The 22,175-nt window shown below is 37.7% G+C and overlaps 1 protein-coding gene across 1 annotated transcript; it reads left to right on the top strand.

Annotated features, from left to right (window-relative positions):
* The first annotated feature begins 240 nt into the window (after positions 1–240).
* Positions 241–16,227, top strand: LOC139716621 (abscission/NoCut checkpoint regulator-like). Its single transcript, XM_071628150.1, is given in 12 exon segments — positions 241–329; positions 2,687–2,883; positions 3,575–3,732; positions 3,735–3,773; positions 4,950–5,037; positions 5,959–6,062; positions 9,240–9,368; positions 11,459–11,713; positions 12,678–12,739; positions 13,333–13,428; positions 13,954–14,120; positions 16,161–16,227. Coding segments are annotated over 12 exon segments (1,416 nt in total). The 5' UTR covers positions 241–275.
* Positions 16,228–22,175: the final 5,948 nt, after the last annotated feature.

Below are 22,175 nucleotides of genomic sequence, written 5' to 3'. Positions count from 1 at the left end.
ACTGAGGAAAGTTAAATTGAATATCTCATGGCGGCTTGAGGTGGGAAGTAATAATTTTGTTTGCAAAAATAACCATGCTTTGTTGGTATTAGACAAAGAAAAGACAACATTTTCGCCCCTCCCCCCACCACCACCACCACCACCACCAGTCACCGGTCACCACTAGTAGAAGTCTGCGAAACAACATTGCGTGCTATACATGTTTGCTTCTTGGGATTGGCAGTAGAGGTGAATGACCTCCTCTTGTACACGATCAGCGGCTGCGTCAAAACATCATGGACGGGCGTTGTTTTGGGTGTGCAACGAAGTTTGGCTTTTTCACCAAGGAGGTAAAGACATTGGTGTTTTGCTGATGTTTCAACTCGTATTTAGTATAACATCAAGTGCTCACGCGTAGTTCTGATAAAGTGTCTCATTTTGTTATGTTTAGTCGTGGTAAACGTTACTGCTTGAAACAGTTAATTTACGCGATATGTAGTCCCATATATTCATGCTAATGTTTGTTGTGCCGTTTTCTCATTTCCAATTAACGGTCGCGGTTAACGTTTAATAGACTAAGTAAGAGATCTAGACAACCCTCTGCACTAGATTTCATTTTCTAGACTCTGTGTCATATTAGCAGCGTATTAAGTACTGATTAATGGTGAGACTTCCTTGCCAGCCTCTCACACCATTCCTATATATTTGTAAATGCCATCGACTAGCTAAACCTAACTTGAGTTGTAACTTGTAGTAAATTTTACTTTTAGTACCGGTACCGGTACTCTATTTTGCCATTAGCTACATTCATTGCATTCATTTGATTTGTAAATCCACATAATTTTTTATAAGTTTAAGGAAAGAATTCCCTTTTCCATAGAATTTCCCTTATGCTCACCCTAATTAGCAAAAGAAGAATTTCTATGTACACGGTTTGATACAATGTCATGTCTAACCACACCAGCGACCCCAACACGAATGTTTACATCCACAGCGCCCAGGGGTTAATGTAATAATAATGTAATTTCCAGCTACACACAGTGTGTAGGTCTTACATGTACAATGTGCATGTATCCTGTATAATAATTATGACACATATTGCAGGGCTCGACACTAACGGTGGCCCGGTGGCCCGGGGCCACCATAAACGCACGTCGGGCCACCAAAATTTCAGAAATAAAGAATTTGATGGCCTGATCGTTCCACCCAAAAAGGCTGGATGTTTGCCTTTGGGCCACAAAAAATAAAAGTTAGCATGGAGCCCTGCATATTGTGTGTGTGTGTGGGGGGGGGGGGGCAGTGGTGGTGGGGAGGGTTATTTGGGATTGACATAGTTGTAGAGATTGTAATTCTCTACTAATGCATGGTATTGATGACTATTATCAATTATAGTAGACAGAAAGATCTGTCTGTCCGGAGGAGTCTTTTATTTTTTTGACATTATCGCTCTCTTCCGTAGAGGATCCATGAAGCCAGATGCAGTCTCCGCAGAACTTTTCCCCGATGACCAGATACAGACCGATCTTTCGGTCAATATCGATAGTATCATTGCATCTTGTGAGATGTCATTGTGAGCCATTATGAAATGATGAAGCAGCATACAATGTACACTGTAAAGCAAGCTGCCCATACATAGTAATTCGACCATAATGGCGTCCAAAATTTGACCGCCCCCTACATGTGTAGAAACCTATGCTTTTGTGCTCGATCAAATTTTGGCACAAGAGCTTAAACCTCAAAGGGTAACTAATATGACTGCTTGCTATTCTCGCTGTCACATTACGTAAATCTGAGGTAAGATTGTCATAAATGATATACAGGTAGATATTAAAAGCACCGAATGGGGGCAAGGACTTTGGGCAGAAATAAATATATTCGACAATTGACTTGGCTCACATATAAGGTATAGTGTCTATGGTAAGAGAGAATCAGTAGAGAAAGTGTCCAGTGAATAAAGCCTACAGCAGATACATTGTATATAATGTATGTGAAAAATGTTGTATGCTTCTACATGCATGTACATGTACATGTATGCATGTCCATGATGTCAAGCATCAGTGTATGTTATTTCATCTAGATGAAGTTTACAAGGATTTTTTACTCAGTTTTTTCATGCACTGAAGCTTAGAACTTCATTTTCTTCTTGCCAGAGATGGCTGGTGTTGATTTTTTAAGCAAATTTGAGTGATGTCAGATACCAGTGGCGGATCCAGAGGGGGGCGCAAGAGTTCCATGAATGAGACGATCTGCTCATTCTGTACTGCTATGAACACCAAGGGAAAGAGAAGGAACTAGCCTGGGATTAGAAGCATACAGTATGGCCGAGTACAAGGTCTTATTCACAGAAAGTAACAGCAAAAATAGGAAATCGCTGTAACTATACTCTCTCTGAAAACAACATCAACAACAAAAATTCCCTTGCTTAACATCATTTGAAAAATAACAGGCAAATGTCTCCAGTGATTTTTTAATTCTCACCCCCCCCCCTTCCCAAATGTTCCTCTTGAGTCATGAGATGTACATTGTATCCAGTGAGCGCTGATGAAACACTTCTGTGAAAAGGATGTATTCCACTGTAATTTTGCTCTATGTCAACCAGTTGGCAAAAGTATCAAACTAATCGATGGGCAGAAGTCAGAATGTTGAAAATTTCCATGTGAAACTACTTCCTCACCTTTACACAAATATATATTCTTTTCTTTTTCAGCATTCATGTCACAACTGTGGTCATATCTACTGTAAGAATTGCTTGCCACACAAAGCTGTCATTCCCAAGCGGGATCCAACTCAGAAGCAAAATGTCTGCCGGGATTGTTACAAGTTACTCCAAAACACCGAGCCTGATCCGCAGAAAGAAAACAGGCACAACGAAGCCAGATATTCTCCTCCAGAGAACTTCAAGAAGTATGCCTTCATGTAGATGACTTTCTTCTGTGTTTCACGTTGATTTGTGTGTGTGTGTGTGTATTTCAAAAAACATTTTAATTGCATCACTGCTTTTAGTTGGAACAATCCCTCCAAATTGAAGGATAAAATAGTAATTCATTATTGAAGCAACTGATGAAAAATGGAGATCATGCACAAGCAAGCAGCTTCAACCTAATATATGCAGAGCTAGCTAAAAAAAAAAAGTTAATACATACCCTTTTGATGGACAATATGATTGAGCTTGCTTTTAGCTGTGAGGTCGTACGTTTGTGAAAAGTACAATGTTTACAACTACAATACAGGCATGTACAAGTGATCAGATTAAGATTTTGTGTTTTATGCTTTGAATTTTAATATCAAACATCCTTTGAGATCTGATTTGATATTCTATTTCCATTATCCAGAATGTGTACTTGGTCTGGCCTGTTTGTCTAAAAAAAATATTGGGTCTAACTTGTGTTTTTCTCTCGAACAAACTATATCATTGTAGCGAACATGTGTTATCATACAATATTAAAGGTGAATACCAATATGAGTATGGACAAATCTTTCTTGAAATGTCTTTGTGATGTAAAAGCATGGATAGTTGTGAATATAATTTGTAATTTTTTAAAACATCTTTATTCAGTCTCCCTTGAATATTAGCATTTCTCTTTAATGTACGTAGGAGGGTGGCAGCGCTCTGCAGCAGAGAGAGAGCAGACAGGAACTGGGGGCAAGTCATCAATGGTCAAGGGTCAGATCCAGCCCCACTTGTCATCCTCCCAAGGGAAAACCTGCCGCAAAGCTACAAGAACTTGTCTCCCCAGGACCGAGAAATTGCCATGAGCTGGAAAAGCTTCAGGAAGACAGGAAAAAGAAAGAAAGTGAGGAAGTGTGAATATATCAGTCATCATTATCGTTATCTATCATGATTTGATATGATTTATTCACAAAGTGCATATATACACTGTACATACTGTATGCGTCCGAATATTTCGCGAGGTTTTATTATTTTCGCGAGTCAGGTGCTATTCGCAAAATTAAAGACACGCGAACAATATTGACTCTGATCACCTGATGTGGATGTGACGTGCACATGTACATTTCGCCATTCATTACAAGACTCCACTATCGCAAATTTAACCACATCGCGAAATCTGTCGTGAATTCCCGATTCGCAAACATTTAGACTCGCGAAATATATGGCGTATGCATTATTTTATTCACAAATATGCACACAGTTTGTACACGGAATATGTTATAATACATTTGTGTGGATCGTCATAAGCTATGAAAGCTTGACTGGACGTCTTTATCACTCATTTGTTTCATTTGCTTGTTTATATGAAAAAAGTCATGAAATGGTGTGGCAAAATCTTTGCGCGTTGCATAATTATGGTGCAAATGTTGGGGGAGGGGTCCACATTTATAAGACCAGTAAGACTCTCGATTGTTGACTTAAAGGAAAGTAATTTCCAAAAATGGCATCTGATTTAAATTGACGTTCACTTTTGACATTTCACCACGCTGTCATTTCAGGTAACTAATTGGTTATATAATTGTAATTTTTGTGCCTGATAATGTTTCCACTGGGAATGGGAAAAACCTTTGTGTGTGTGTGTGTGTGTGTGTGTGTGTGTGTGTGTATGTGTGTGTGTGATCCAAAAAGATCACAGAGTTTGAAAAATCTCCACTTCTGATAAGGGTTTTCTACTTTGATTTTTCGCTCACATACAGGTATGTTTTACAGCAACTTTATACAGCTAAATGCAATATGTTATGAATATATACTATTCTTTTGATTGTTATAGCAATCATAATTGCTGGTGATATCTATTGGTATGAATGAATATAACAAGTTGAGAGGACATAGATAATAGTATAATGCCAGATTGAGTTAGGAGAAGCAGCATAGTTTATTTTAATCAGGTTGAACATGTAGCTGTCAGAGCATCTGATTCAACCAAAAACCTGCATGTGTCATGCTGAAGCGATGTCCGCTTGTTGGAAATCTTGCAAATATGCCACATTAATTGTGTCTTCCACTGCTTTGCTCAAAGGACCCGTGCTTTCCGAGTCTGAAATAGAAGAGAGACTAAGAAAGCTTAAAGGCCTTCCCCCAGCTTCCAGACAGGACAGCACGAGTGAGTACAGGACATTCAGCAGTCACGGTTAAAAAATGTGACACTTAGATTAAAAAGCATGTTGACTTCGGTGGTGTTGATTCATGATACCCTCAAGATCCTTATGTGGCAAAACACCATATAGATATAGTCCATATATTCTATAATAATCTTTGAAGTTGCTAAGGTACTGGTACGATTAACAAAAGACATTGGAATGCACCTTCCCCTAGACCGAGCATAACTTGTATGTTCCCCTGCAATGTCTTTTGTTAGTCACATTAGTAACACAGAAACATGCAAGTTATGCTCTGTGGAATGAAGGTACATTCCAATGTCTTTTGTTACTTAAACATGATGGTACTTCAGCAATGATTGACAGATGAGGTCGCTGGCAGAATATTGGTTTGGAAGGGTTTTTGTGGTGTATCTAAGCAGTATGAAGAAAAAATAGTAGAAAAATTATTATAAGATGTATGGATGTATCTAGATATTTGTTTTGCAACATATGTGATGTGATGAGAGTATCATGAATCAACACAAATCACCATGAATTTGCAGTGCATAGACCCTGTAACCAATATGTTGTTACTTTGGGTTGTAGAGTGCTTTAAGATGTACGTGGGTCAAAGATAAACTGTTATGATTATGAAAGTGTGCGTGTTGAACTGACATTGCAGACAAATTGTAAAATGGATTTGACATTTCTTTCAGAGAATGTGGCTCTCATGTGGCCATGATAAAGATGTTATGATTGTAATCATAGAATGCTGGATTAAACATGACTCTTTTAAACCTATGTAGAGCTTACATTGTATGTGATGCAACCATGATAGCTGTGTTATTGCACCGAAATGATGATCGCAAATTTCTTCATGAAATGGGCCACCAAGGTTATGAACCTCTATGTGCCTGTTTCTCATGCCCTGAAGGCTTTCCAGCACAGGGCAGCCAAGACAATGGAGGAGCAGTACGATGACCTGCTGGACCAGATGACAGAGGAGGCTGCCCTGGATGCCAAACTGGAAGGGAGGGAAATCCCCCAGCCAGGTACAGGAGTAGGGCTAGAAATGTAATTTCATTTCATTTTCATGTGCTTTTGTTAAACATGAAAATGACATTATGTGAGATTCAGTTTCTTCAGCACAGAGATATTAGCACACAGCACTAGCACTAAAGGCTTATAGTCCAGATCAGTTGTGCTGATATACAAATGTTGAAATACTGTATATGTTTTATACCTTGCAATGTTTTTATCAGTTCAGATTTAGTGAGTTGATTCATCTTCGCAAAATTAGGATCTTGTGAAAATATATACTTTTGTAACACAAATGCGCAACATATCGTTGTTGTGGTTAGAAGTCACCAACTTTTCTGCTTAAAAGGAAATGATACTGAACCTGCATTTAGTCACAGTAGTTCCTGATTGTAAATTCAACCACCCCAAAATTGTCTTACAAGCCCCAATTCCTGAATTATACTCATACAGTCTTGACAATGAGAGACATATTGGGTGGCTGCTGGCCAATAAAGACAGTTGACTATTATTATCAATATTTATGGTATATTTTGATTTTTTTTTCTTCCATTTCATTATTCATTAGAATATTGGCTTTACTTATTCATGCATTTTTTTTATTTATCATTTGATGGTGGGTAATAGTGGCAATATGTTAAAAATGGCTGCCAAGACAAGTTTAAATGTATTTAAATACCAGGTAGATGAGTACACTGATAGATTCAATGCATACCTTTGTTCCTTTGCAACTGAAAAAAAAAAAGAATTGACCTAACTCACATGATACCCCAACAATTAATGCTGGCATGCTGGATCCAAATGTGGAAATCCATATGTAGTGGTCTATTGAATTGCTAGTTTCTTTCTCCTCAAAGGCGAAGAAAAAACTATGCATGTCTTGAATACTCTACGCTATTACAACTTGTATGTTGTAACTACATATAAATTCAGTACGATGAAGTAGCAAAATAGTATGAAAAGCTCTGAATAGTGTATTTGTTTAATCATTGCAACAATGATCACCAAAATAATGCCTACCCTTATTCCTACCCACTGATGTGAGAAATGAGTTGCATGTGCTGAACAATGAAGTCTCTCACTCTATACTCTAAAGAGTGCATTGAACACAAAAGCTATTGTGTCACCTTTGTGTGGGTATGATATGTGTATGGCATTGAAATTGCCTATTCATGTACAAGTTTATGCAAATATCACATGTTTATTATCAACAGCGTATGCTCGACAGAAGCTTCACACATTTCAAGCATGCTGGAGGAGACAGCCTAGGCATGCTGTCCCGTCATATCAGAAATTGTGTCCTTCAATATCAGTTCTGTGACATTTGCTCCTATGACAATTTATTGCTTCCATGAAATACCTGCACGATAAGCCAAAAATGTATTCTACCCACAAACACAACCCTAACCCTAATCCTAATCCTCACATCAAGCTAAACCTGAAACCCTGTCACAACCCTAACCCTATTAAATTCCTTGGAGATAGTAAGACTAGAGCAGCTGTCGCAGGAGCAAATGTCGTGTCACAGTGAATATCATCATCGTTTGAACGATGTACTGATGCTAGCAATTGAGTACGCACTCACATCGTGAGAGGAGCCATGGCATTGTGTAAAAATGCAATATATTGGAGTGTGTTCAGTGACAGCAAATTATGAAAAACATATCTATGGATGATATTATGTTTGATATGAATTTATTTCAATGCAGCAGCTAAAACAAACAAGGATCTTCAGTTTGAAAAGAAATGTCAGATACCATCTAACAGAAAGCTAGCCAAGGCTAGAATGCAAGGGTGTTTACTCTGAATATTTGCAGACCATGCCTTACAATGTGTTCTTGGCTCAACCTTTGTTATGCCCAGATCTTACCAGCATTCACGTCGTCTTGTAAATTGTCATGTAAATAAGGTGCATCCATAGGTTTTCTTTTATCCGTCGAGTGTCTGTGGGTTCTTTTACTTCCTGTTTTTGATCATTCTTTGGTTAGCACATTGTCATAACTGTGGATATATTAAACTTATCTGTAGCCTCTCTGTCTGGAAATGAATCTGTTTATGTATGAACTGGTTTATGTCTTCAAATGTACAATCTTGTTGTACATGAAAGACCTTTTTTTTTTTCTTGTCAGAGTGAAAGTGTGCAGAAAAATTTGACATAATTGTTGGCAGTTAGAATTTTGGCGCTTGTTTTCATGCGTGGACATGCATAAGATTGAAAGGAAACTCCACTCCATCGTTTAAGTTGACTTTTGAATAACACATCCAGCCCTAGGGGTGTTTTCGGGGGGGGGGGGGGGGGATCATTTTGTTAAATTTGCACCATGTTTTAAAAGTTATATGTATCTTGGAGAAAGATTAGAGGAAATTGATTTTTTTTTCTTCATTTAATCCACTCAGAATCTGGAAGAAGTTTACACAAATGTTCTATATATGTCATTTATTGTAATGCATGTACAGTTAGACAGGAACTCCAATCTTCTAAAATGTGCTGTCAATCTAGGTATCTCTTATCATTGTAGTGATTGATTGAGAGGTTTATGACAATCCTGCAGCAGAAACAAATTAGTGATTTCCGATACATCAACTACAGGGCACTCAAATGAAAGGGACCTGTTTCTTTACTGTATGAAACATAAACAATGAATAGCAAAATGTTAGAATAAAAAAGATACTGCACCAAACAACAGAAATGTAGTTTGTTTTTTTTTTGACCAGATGGGATCAAATGTGCAATCATGCATTCAAATCTGAAAGTTTCATCAAAATTAGATGAAAGTATGAAAATCATAAATTTTATTATGGATATTTTGTTACGAATATATGAAATTTCACTGTTCCATAACTTTCTTTGTCTTTTTGTCCAATGCTGATAAAGCTCCTACTATTCTGTTGGGGCAATTGTACAATATTCATTCAAGACAACATGCACACAGAGTGGAATGTCACGTTAATACAAGAGAAATTAACAGGTTGTTGCCATTGTTACAGCAAAAACCAATTAGCATTTTGAAGAGTTTTACTCGTAACAATGGTTATCACTAATAATTTTAAGATGATTCATTTGTTAAAATGACTACAATTTCTGCTTGGTTGTGTGTTTTTTACTTAAATGATATTACAATGTTCAGTCACAGTCTCACAATTTCATATGTATTCTTTCGCCTGCAACCTTGTCATCAACATCTGTCCAGGGCCCATGGCGTCATCTCACGCCCCCAATCCAGGTCACTCCCACCTGTCACAGGATCCCCTCATCCCATCCCAGGAGGAGTTGCAACAGCTGAGTGAGGATGCCAAGAAGCTGCTTGGAGGTCACCCTGGTAGGATGCATGGCTTCTTTTCATTCTTGAAGATGGTGTCACGCTGTCCCAAAGTTGACACAACATGGCAATGGCAGTGTAGGTGCTGCGTTTTTAAAAGTGGGGACCCACTTTTGATTTTTGGTGTCGATTCCTTTGCATTTTCTGCTGCTGCTGCTTCTGGGTTTCATCAGCTCACAAGCAAAAAACAAAGCAAGACAAAACAAAACCAACAACAACAATTAAACAAAACAAACAAACAAAACAGAAAAGGGCATCAGCACAATTTTCTGTTACTTCCAGGGTTAAAGCAAGAAAAAAATTCTTGTGCCACTTCCAAGGTAAAAACAGTGGGGGAGGGGCCCCGAAGTGATTAGACTCTATGCATTTCTATGTATTATGCAAAAAAAAGGGGAGGCCAAGCCCCCCCCCCCCCCCCCCATCGCACTGGCCCTGAATATGAAGTTGGCCCCCCACACATGGTCAAAAAGCCAATCAGCAGCCGAAGCAAGCACAGAAAGTCACACAATGGCATCTGCACCACACACAAAGGCTACACAAATATTTGAATCTTTATTATTAGAAGTTTACCAAAAGGACACAAGAAAAAAAAAATGCAATGGCTACACCAAGATTTTGCCATCACTCACGAAGTTGCTGTTGGAGCCTGGAAAACTCCACTGGCAGTCGTACAATGGCTCAAGATGCCCTAATGAATGACCCACTGTTTACATATTATGTATTTGTATGCTATGTTTATAAGAGCTGAATTTGGAAAATTACTTTTATCCTGTGTCCACCTTTGCTCAAATTTGGGACAGCGTGATGCCTGCTTCAGAGAGGTTGGATTTTCTCAGTTGCAAGTCTGACGAGGTTGAAAATGTCATTATCATGCCATGTTTGGCCTCATCGATTGAAATTTGTTGGTAAACTTCCTTGAAGTTTGATGTCCTTGCAGCTTTAAGATATTCCTTGGCTCAGAGCCATGGCTCAAAGGGAAGATAGAACAGATGTCTGTTTTATGTTTGGAATGTTTGCCAAACATATGAAATGCCCTTGCCAGCCTTGGAAGGTGAATGGATTATTGCAGAGTCATCTCAAAATGTAGTTGCAGAAAACAAGAAAGCAAACAATTAAACATGACATGCCAGCAAGGACATTATATTTACCAAGCTCTTGCAGTGTACTGTAAAACGAGAAATGTTCACGTGCATTTTAATTTCGCGAATTTCGCGAGCGCGAAGATTTGCGAAATTAAAATGCACGCGAAAGTTCTTTTCTACACTATATGCATTGAATACCAGTTCCAGTTCGCGAAAATTTCATGCCGCTAAAAAGGCCGTCGGCTCCAATTCGCGAAAAATTCATGCCGCGAATATATCATGTTTTACAGTAACTGTCTTTTGTCCAATGTTATTGAATGCATAACTAATGTTGAATCAAGTGTGTGGTATCTCTGCTATGATAGAATGTATATGAAGAAACATGTTATAGGTGTTTGTCCAGTTTGTCAAGACATTATTCTTTTGCCTGTAGAATGAGCAATATGTAGAAGGCAAAATAAATTTGTTCAAGAAAGTATATTGATAATCATCATTGAATACTAGTATAATTGTTTCTTTACTCTTCCAAAATAAAAACAAATCATGTAATTGTATCACAAACCTGTGATCATGTTTCGTCCAGTTATAAGTCTTTAGATCTTTGAATTTTTGAATTGCATGAATTAAATGATTTTGTCTACATATATTCCTGAGCAGATTACACTGAGCTATTCCCAGAACTACAACCAAGATCTTTGCTACTTGCTGCAAATCATTGTATGATGACAGAGGAAAAGTTGTTGACAGTTTAATCTAGGCTAGTCTGTTTGATTCTTATGCTGGATTTTGTTTTCCTGCTCAATGGGATGTTCCGTCATAGATGTATACTAGTAGTCCCTCATAGTCAGGACTGTGTCCTGAAGGAATTGCAATGTTTTGCATGCAGATGAGAGGGAGATTTGGCTTTGAGTTTTGAATCAGTGCAGGTATGAAAGATTGAAGTTGTGTTTTTTTTTTATCAACTCGTTCTGAGAATCTGTGTATTGTGTGTTCATGACCAATCACTAGACAATTCAGAGCCATGGTCACAGCCTGCAAATGGAGATGATGAGGCAAGAGGAGGAGGAGGAGGAGGAGGTGAGAAGAGAGATCCAGAGGAGGATGCCAAGAGACTTGCGGAGGAGGCCAAGAAACTGATGGAGGAGGCGAAGATGGAGATTGCCCAGGAGGAGGAGAGTGCCAAGAAGGATGCGGCAATCTCCGACAGACTTGCACAGCTCCAGCAGCGAGACCCGTCATCCAACAAATCATCGGAAGCCTCTTGTGAGTCGTCTGGCCTCCTTGGCCTATAGTCCTATGGGGGATTTTTCTTCCCCTCATTTTCCTCCTTTATTCTTTGTTGCATTGGTCTATTCAAAAGAATCTGTGAAACTAACAGTAGGATGATGGGTCACAATTCATCTACCTGTACTTTAATTCATTCAATTCTATGGATTGACAAATTGTTGAAATATTTTGATTATCTTTCCAAGCATGCATTTTTTTTTTTTTCAGTCTTGGTGTAGAGTAAATGCTTTGTATTAGTGATTATATAGTCAGGATTGTAAATGTCATCTAGAATGGTCATTTATTATTGCTTCATGTTTTGCTGCTCTATGAGACACTGTCTCTTTCTGTGCGAGATTGACCAACAGAGGGCGATATTGCATAAAGTACAGTGAGGGGCAGTGTTAAAGGTTGTCTCATTAAAGTATTAGACTGGCCAGTCAAATGTTTGTGAATTCAAACCTCTGTTATAATATAGTAACGGGGAAGTCTTCTGGAACGTCTGTGTTATCCTCTGCCCCAATGTACATAGTTAGGTTGACTCAATCAGTGCCAGAACATAAACATTTTGTGTATTTGGTTAGTTCTTGTCACAGAAAATTTTGATGTAATATTCTGTTGCTGTTTTGTACACATTTGTAACTAACATTGACTTGTTTGAGGCATGTACATGTACTTACTACATGATGTGTGCATTTACTCTCACTGTGAAAATGACGTAGGTTGCAAGAAGCATTAGAAGTGTTGAAAATGTAGTATGCATTATGGGAACACCACTCCAATATTGCATCCCTTGTGTTGGAGTGAGCTTGGAGAGACAACCTTATGATACAAATAACTCTTATGGTATAGTATAAAGTATATAGTATCTCTTATGGTAACGTCCTCTACAAGCTCTATGACAGTGTGATGACAAACCATCATGAATATCTATACCGTTTGCATCCATTCTGTTTACCAGATGATGCTGGCTTGATGGATGATGAAGATGAAGAGCAAGCCTCACAAAGGCTCATCAAACAGGTAACTATCTCCTGTGGGGGGATCAATTAGTTGTAAAAATTGAATTGATACAGTATTGGAATTCTCACACAATATTGTATACAAACGCTGTCACAGGACTAGTTATCGTGAGTCAACATCAAGTCAATACTGATGATGATTAATGTGTAAAAATGTAGATTTTAAGACTTACAGATTTGTGAACAGTATCTACAATATAACCAAAAAAAAGAAAAAAAAAGAAAAAAGGAGAGTAATACCATGTCATGCATGTAAGTAGATATCAGCATATGAATGGCACCTTTATTTTATGTCTTCTTTTTTTTTTTTTTTTGGGGGGGGGGTATTTTTGATATATTCATTTTATGCAAAATGTAAAATAGATCCATCCCAGTGCATTTCTGAAAATGGAATATACCGTACATGGCTTTATAAGGAGTGATCTGTATATCTATTTGTTAAGCAGTGTATTTGTATTTGGAGTTTTTTGGCATTGTGATTCCACTATCAGTTTTCCATGAAATAGTTGTTTGAATGTTTTGATGTCTGATCTTGCATTGCTCTCAATTGTTGGTGTTGCATTTTCATATTTCTCCAAACTTTCACACCCCCAGCTCCTTGAGGAGAGCAAGTTGGATAACAATGTAGCAGCTGATGGCTTTGATGTGCCTACGAGGAAACCAAAAGATAGCAATAAAAGCAGCCAGAATGTGAGTTTTAGTTGTTTACTACTGTTAAAAAAGCTGTTGTTATGTAGAAAATAAAATATAAGTAGCCATCATGTCGTTTTAGAGAGCACTGCAGGCAGCATCTCTGTTCTTAACTGGATACAAAGTAGAGAAACAAGTAACATGCTGAAGTATCGTAATGTTTTGTAGTCTACTTTTTTAAAGTGATTGCTCACTTCATCTGTTTATGCAATATCAAGTTGTAACCTAGATTTGATTCCCATGGTAAACAGAGCATACCTCCTCTATTGCAAATTTGTCTAAAAATCATACCCAAAACAGTATATCCGCCTGACTTTAAAGCTTTCATGCTTTGTCACTCACTTGAAAACCTTATTTACTTTTGAGAGTAACAGCTTATAAGTCATAAACTCATATTGACTACATGTATGCATCATCTCATGACACTTTTACAGGAATTTATGCGAGCATGTGCTTGCCTCTCAAAGCACCAAGGGATGGCTTGATGTTGTTGGTTTTTTTTTTATTATCACTGTTATGCTACAGACTACTGTTTCCCATGTCCCCGAGTCCAAAATGGTAGACTCCGACCCAGACAGGTCACAACCAGCAGCAGATCCGGATGAGCTCCCTTGGTGTTGCATTTGTAACGAGGACGCCACATTGCGTTGCCTTGACTGCGATGGTGATCTCTACTGCAAGCGTTGCTTCAGGTGAGAGAGAGAGAGAGAGAGAAGAGGAGGAGGGGTGGGGAGGGGGCAGTGGAGATGTACCTTGCAGCCTGTGAGTCAAGTCGACTGTCTTGGGCTGAAGACCTTATCTGTAAAGACTGAGCATTTTTTTTTCCTTGTGCCTTTTTGACCCATTGAGGACGAACTGATATTGCTACAACACGCATTTTCCATAGACTCCTGCCTGAGTATACTTGGGACTCATCCTCAACGGGTTAATGATCCGGTAGTGTGGGGAAACATGGGTGGTCCAATCATGTTGGTCTTCATTCACTGTCCACTGAGGTACCTTTGAAACCACAAATAGCAACTGTCAACCATGTGTCAGTGAATGTGTGCATCAAAGCGCATGCTCATTGGTAACGGTCGACTCCAGTCTAAATTCATCAGTTGTGTGTAGAGATCAGTGATAAATATATTACACAATTCGATATTGGGATTCTCGAATATGCCCAAGCGGGGCCCGCCTTCCCACTCCATGAATCCCCACACTACGGGTCTTTAACCCATCGAGGACGGACTGATTTTGCTTCAACATGCATTTCCCATAGACACTTGCCCAAGTAAACTTGGGACTTGTCCTCAACGGGTTAAATGGGCTGTTCTCGTACGTCTGACAAGAAATTTAATCTTTCCCCTCCTCCCCTCCCAACCCCAAAAGCCGCAATTGTCTTCAAAACTGGCTCAGGCTTCAGTAAAGTTTCCTGACCTACACACAATTGGGGAAATTATCCCTCTACTTCAAGTCAGTTTTGCTGCAAGGGGTCGTTGGAAACCAGTATAACTTTCCAATCTTTCACTTTCTTCACCCTCCTGTCCACAAGATGTTGGCGCTTCCAGAATCACAAATGATCTGAATATTCATGCTAAATAATTGGGTGGTTTCACTATATATTTAATCAAATACAGTGCACTCCCGTTATAATGAACACGGTTATAACAAAATAAAGATACAGGCCTAAACATTATCGGCTCAATGCATTTTTATTGTTTATTTGTTAGGTTATAATGAAATTTTGCTATAACAAAAGAAAACTACCGATCCAGAGGACTTCATTTTAATTGGAGTCCACTGTACGTGTTTACAAATTTAGAATGATCCAGCTCACCCAAAGAGTTCAAGATGTCGATTACGGAGATAAGGAGTTCTGAGAGGAAGTCGAGGGGCTTGAAACTGCCCTAAACTAGCATTTTAAAGCTTGAGGTTAGATCATTAATAATAATAATAATACATATGATTTCTATAGCGCCATTCTCCACTCTGATTAAATGCTCAAGGCGCTTTACATCAAGCAAAAAGACTGAAAATACAAGTACATACACAGTAATAGAAGAAGATGAAAAAGAAGACATGAAAGTCTGTCTTCAAAATACACTACTAAACAAATAGGATTTTAAATTACTCCTAAAAGATGTTATGGAGCTTGAGTCTTTCAGCTCACAAGGAAGTGAATTCCACAGTGTTGGTCCAGCGTGAGCGAAAGCCCGTTCCCCCAAGATTTCCTAGAAAACGGAATATGAATATGTGTATGTTTCCCAAAACAGGGATCACCATTAGTTCTATTGCATGGGAGGGATTTTTGTCAAAACACTTTTTGATCAATGCATGCCTGTGCCTTCAACTTGAATTTTCTGTGTAAGGTATCTTATCAGCATCATCCCCAAGCTTAGACACAGCATGTGATGGATAACGTTTGTGCCTCGTACATGCAGTGTGTATCCAATTTTGTAATAAGCTGCCTACCCAAGTTGCATCTCTGTACATATTGATCACTGTTCATTGGTGTAAATTGCATGGAGCACAATAATTGAGTGTGATAATTCATAACACATTGCTATTCTGTTGTGTGAGATCATTCACCATTTGTCATATAAAATTGTTCTCTCACAGTAGAACATACCAGAATGTTCTGTCCATTACAAACAGTCCACTATCACATGATTATGTTCATCCAATCACTGTGGTATTTGATCAATCCATAATATCATGTATTGCAACATTTTGCTGTTTCTTTTCTACAGGGAAGGACACAGGGACTATGGTATTGAGAGCCACGAGGTAAAAACCTTCAAACCATCACGGAAATGAACAGAACTTGTTGGCTGTCGGTGTTAGCTGTATCTCTCATATGTGCCAAGTGTAGAGTCTGTAAAGTACTACATCACAGGTGACAAGGGTTCCTGTTTTTAGAAGCTGATGAAGTTAAGCTTCAACTTCTCAAACAAATTTCATATATTCTGCAGCAAATATGAATGGAGATTGAACAAAAAGCATGAACATTTATTTTTTCTTGAATGGTGTGAGGTCATTTGAAGCTGTTTTCCCCTTCTTCTTTTTTTGCACAATCATATGAATTCATAAAGTTCTCCCCAGTACTGATTTTTTGTTGTTTTTTAAAGCCCAATTTGATGAATATATAACATGAAGAAGTAGACTTAACCACTGATGGGTTTCAAACCTGCATCAAACAAAAATAATAATTTGTTAAAGTAACCTGGCTAAAGCCTTTGGTTTATAGTTGAGATAAGGAAGTGAGCTGTGCTATTGTCATATCTGTATAATTTTTTTTTTTTTTTTTTTTGGGGGGGGGGGGAGGGTAGTGGTGAAAGGACAAATTCACCTTAATATACATTTGGATTGAGTTCATGCTGCAATATTAGTAGAACAAATCAGTGAAAGTTTGAGGAAAATCAGATGATCTGTTCATAATTTATGAATCTTTAAAAGTTTTGGTGCAGTCACTGGTGGGCGGAAAGACTACTACAGTTTATGATGTCACATTCGTAGAACTATATCAGGAATATAAAGAGAATTCCACAAAATTTCACCTTTGAAAAAGTACACATTTCCTCAACATGTTGCTGACGTATATTAAAGGTAATATTATTTCTGCTGCTTCTGAGAGAGGCAAGTCAAGTACTCTCTTATTATGTGAGAAAAGTGAAAATGTTGAATTTTCTTTATAGTTTCTTTATATCATTCTACACATATGACTTTACAAGCTGCATTAGTCTTCTTATTCAGTGATGGCGGCACTGAAACTTTAAAAATCCATACAAGTTTTGAACCGATTGTCCGATTTTCCTCAAACTTTCACTAATGTGTCCTGCTAATATTGCTATGTACATTCTCTCAATCCACATGTATAGGAAGGTGAACTTGTCCTTTAATGATTGTCCTCCATGCACTGAAGGAAGTGCGGGTAATAAATCTTGCAACACGTCCTGTTATTCACGGTTGTATGCAATGTGTGCCAAAAGGCAGTTTTAAACTGGAGTTGTACATGTACAGGCAAGCTCCATGATTTGTGCCTTACATACTTTCTAGTTGATGTCAGTATGACATAATTGATACTATCTTTCTTTGGACATTGTGTATGGTTATTTGCATGTCTGGTGTAGTACAATATCTATGAACAACTGTAAGCTGTGGAGACCCATGTGAAATGGTGAAATGGGGAATAGATTTAAATTGAAATTTCACTCTAAGTTCAAGTTGGCCTAAATTATATGGGGAGTCAAACAAACAGACCATTAATACTGTAAGTATGATTGGACAAAATATAAGAAAGTTATGGACTGAAAAGAAAGAAAGAAAAGAAAAAGGGCTGCTGAAAACTGCTCTACCAGTTACAGCAAACTAGTGGAGTAAGATTGAATTAAAGGGGGCATGAGCTTTGATACAAAGACATAACATAGAACTTCTTTTTTTTTTTTTTTGGGGGGGGGGGCTTTAAAAGGGGTAGGTTGTGTGTCATAAGAAGGGGGGGGGATCAAGTATGGAAGGGAGATTGAAGTAATAGATTGAACAAACACCAAGGAAAGGTAATCCTAGGGTCAGTGGTGATCCACAAAGTCCTGGAATACAATAGCTTCACACTTTCACCAATTGGTGATATTTTTTTTCAGTGTCACAAAAGCATAGGTAATGATGTCATTGTCTCAAACTTTTCTCATTGCTTTTCACAAGATAACATAACATACTTTTTTTCTCACACTTTGATGATTACACTGAGCATATTATAACTTCCATTAAAAGAATTGTATTCATGCTATTGCCGAATCATTTTTTCTACATTGTATAGACCTTATAAACTGTTAAAGACACAATTTTATTTTTTTTTTTGGATTCATTTCAAAGAAGAAAGTTAAGTGAAGATATTTTATCCATAAGCAGCTGGGACACCATTGAGGGTAGACATCAGGACTTCACCAAAGTTATGTAGATGTGATTGTCAGCGATACTTGTATTTCATGGAAACATGCAAACAAGCTTCTGAGTTCCATTACTTTATTTCTGTCCAATTTCAATCAATCTCTCACTGTTCGACTTGAAAGCATAAATTACATTGATGTACAGGGTACGATTAAGTCTTTGGATTTCTTTGAAAAGAGTTAAAAAAAAATTGAGAACCAACAAACAAACCCCAGGACTTTGGAGAACTGGCAGCAGGTCAATGGGTGACTCCTGAGATGATGATATACTGTAGTACAGTGGACTCCCGTTATAAGGAAGTCCTCGGAACCGGCGGTTTTCTTTCATTATATTGTAATTTCATAGTAACCGAACAAAAAACAATAAAAAACAAAGAGCGGATAATGTTGCAGCCTGAATTCTTACTTCGTTATAACCGGAATTTTGTTATAACTGTGTTCGTTATAACAGGAGGGCACTGTATATTATGATCTCCTCATTTGATGTGTGTGTAATTTGATCATCATTTACATTGTTGTGCCATGTGAACATGTGCAGTTTGAAAATGGGGGCGGGGGAATGAAAATTGACTTGAACATGGGGGTTGACTCTCAGATTTGAGATGTAGACCATCAGCGAAGTGGTCTGTCTCACAGAAATGTAAGGCTTCAAAGATGAATCATCATCTGCCTTTGAAATGTTCCGGCTGTCTGCATCACACAACTTACAGTGCACACTTTTTCACACTTTGAAATGAGAAGAACATGTATTTCACAGTTACACAAGGGGATGTTTGCATCTAGAATTTATGTATTGCATTCTAGTACCAGAGTGTACATCACATCAGTCAAAGAGCTTTGCTATACAATATTACATGAACTTGGAATTATCAGCTATCATGCAAAATTTTGAGTTTGCAATGGCGCCATTTGGCATAGTTTTTTTTTTTTTTTTTTTTTTGGGGGGGGGGGGAAGATTGTTGAACCATTTATTCATTGAAACTGTTGCCAAACGAATAGCATGAAAACAAAAAGAAAAATAGTAGAGTGGAATGGTGTTCATTCTATACTTCTCTTTCTTTAGAACTTTTCAAGCAAAGAATACTTAATAGGCATTTTTTTTTAAAAATCATGAAGCACATGGTACAACTGCGAACTTCAAATTTCCTCTTGAATACACGTTCAAAAGCTACAAATACCATCTAGAAATCACAGTATGAATGGAATGCTAGTTTCTTATTCCAGTATAATGCCAATACAATGCTTGATACTATATATAATTCTTTCTCTAATACAATATGTTCAGTTTCTATGCTAATTAACAGCTCGAAAAACCCCCACTTCAATATTGTAAGTACCTGTTGTAATATCATATGCATGAACATATCAATGTAATAATATCTTATTTCAGCACAGTTCAGAGACTAAAAAAAATGCTGTAACTCTAGCATGTAAGACATGTAATTAAACATGTGCAATATATTGTTATTGAACCATTTTTGAAATACATTGTTCTTGTTGTGGTTGTGTACAAAATTATGAAATTGATGATATAGCTGTAAAAGTGTAATACATGTACAAAACATGCCTTACAATGGCAGGCTTGTGACACGTTGTATAAGATATGCCATCGTGTGAATTGTCCAGTCTAGACCATGTACAGCTTAAGATGTTTTGCTTCAATTCCAGTGCATGTAAGATATATCCTAAAATGTTCTTGGAGCAAATGTAATTATTATATACAAAATTTTGATTTTGGAAAAAAAAAATCCCCAAAGAAACAAAACAGATCTTGGATTATACTGTGTTCAAATACAGTTGTATAATGTTTTGTAGACATTTACAGAGAGAGAGAGAGAGAGAGAGAAAAAAAAAAAAGGGGGGGTGGAGGGGCAGAGGGAAAGACAGGAGTGAGTGGGAGATGATGATGCCATATTATTATCATTATCATTATTATTATTATTATCATTATTACCATTATTATTATATTATTATTATTATTATTATTATTATTATTATTATTATTATTATTATTATTATCATCATTGTTATTATTATCATTATTATCATTATTATTATACACATCATTAGTATTATTATTATCATTATTATCATCATCATTAGTATTATCATTATGATTATGATGATGATGATGATGATTATTATTATTATCATCATCATCATTCCTAGCTAGAATGCTCGGAGAACTTGGCTCTTTACCATGTTACAACCCATTTTCTTTATTTAAAGAAAAAAAAATTGTTATATGAGAAGCCCATGTCTTGAAGAAAATGTTAATGGCCCAATCTCGCAGTGGTGAAATAGCCATGAAATAAAGAATACCTATGTAGAGGAAGAGTCAATTTTCTAGTATATTTCTGCTCGGGAACACAGAGATTTGTCTTTTTTTTTCTTTCAGAATGGGGGGGGGGGGGGACTGCATACAAAATATCTACCGCTGTGAGGGGCATGTAGTACACTCCTTTAACCCAAGATGATTCCAGCAGACACATTGTGACATCCGAGGCGGAGTCAAAGGTCATACATAGCATGTCAGTTCATCGTGATTTGCTGATTGGGTTTGGTAACATAAACCAATATCAAAGTAGTATGTACAATCGATATACATGCATAACCAAATGATACGAAAAAAAATTATTGGGCACTGACATGAATCACAAAAATTCATAGCTCGCAAGCCGCCGGCATAGGCTCCTACACACAAACTGATCGTCTGTTGCTTGTATCCAAGCTATACGATGGCAGTATTCGGTCGAACCATTGAAACACACGCCTCTCCCAGCATTCACTGAGGTGTTCTGATTTTCCTTCTTCTTTCCAATGACGTCATTTTACTGTGATCACTGTCAGCGGTTTTAGAACGTCTTTTTCCGAGTCACTGGAACTTTTCTTTCTTTTGCAATCGACCAATCAGTGGCCGTCATTTCTGAAAGTGTGATAGTACCAACTGTAAGACTTGAAGGAAGATCGTTTATCTCGGCTTACCTGGGATTTTCTTCTATGACTTTGTCACTGTTGTTACCCTCTAATTATTACCCCATTAGGCAATATCAAAATGTGCCGCGGGGAGGAGGCATAGAAGTTACGACATGAAATTGCACGATTTACCTCATAGGAATGAGGTTACCCTGTTCAGCCTGTAGTGTGCTAGTGGCAAGATGAAACGTTAGGCTTTTGTGACAGGTCTACCACAGTCCTAACTGACGAAAAATTGCCTACCTTGCGTTGATTTGACACACGCAAACACGGATTCAGCTTTATGTCCTGGTAAAGCTCATACTGTATTTTGTTTTAAAAGTGTTCAGCGTAAATTTGCATGCAAAAACGATATACAAATGTACGTTACAACAGGTGGATAGAGGGATAATCATAATGTATTACGTAGAATGTTGTTGTCACAAAACTGACCAAAAACTGTTTGAACAAAGGTCGGTTTTTTACTAAACACTTAGCATAAATTACGATAACAGTAACAAGAAAGAAAAAAGACACAAACAAAGAGTGAAAAACTGAAACCACGATAAAAGACAGAGAGAGAAAGAAAGATTGAAAGAGCCAGAGGAAAGAAAGAACCAAGCAGTCACCAAGCAATGCCGTTAATTGTCGCATCTTTCTTATGCAAAGATGCCTTGGTGCATACGTCAATTACGCCGGCAAATAGAACTTATGTCCATGACTAGCAAAATAAACCAAGCAAAACTTTTATGGGAACAGCGCAAGTGTAGGACGTGTACGACATGTAAAATAAGAGGGCATACAAGAGAAATGCCCAACGTATCGCTGTAAAATTGTCAGCATTCCGTAATGACTGGGATTCAGTCT

This window comes from Diadema antillarum, unplaced genomic scaffold, assembly GCF_040938485.1.
Source record: "Diadema antillarum isolate AM-2024a unplaced genomic scaffold, OU_Dant_1.0 scf00000007, whole genome shotgun sequence".
Lineage (NCBI taxonomy): Eukaryota > Metazoa > Echinodermata > Echinoidea > Diadematoida > Diadematidae > Diadema > Diadema antillarum.
This window is presented reverse-complemented; position numbering and strand designations above follow the sequence as displayed.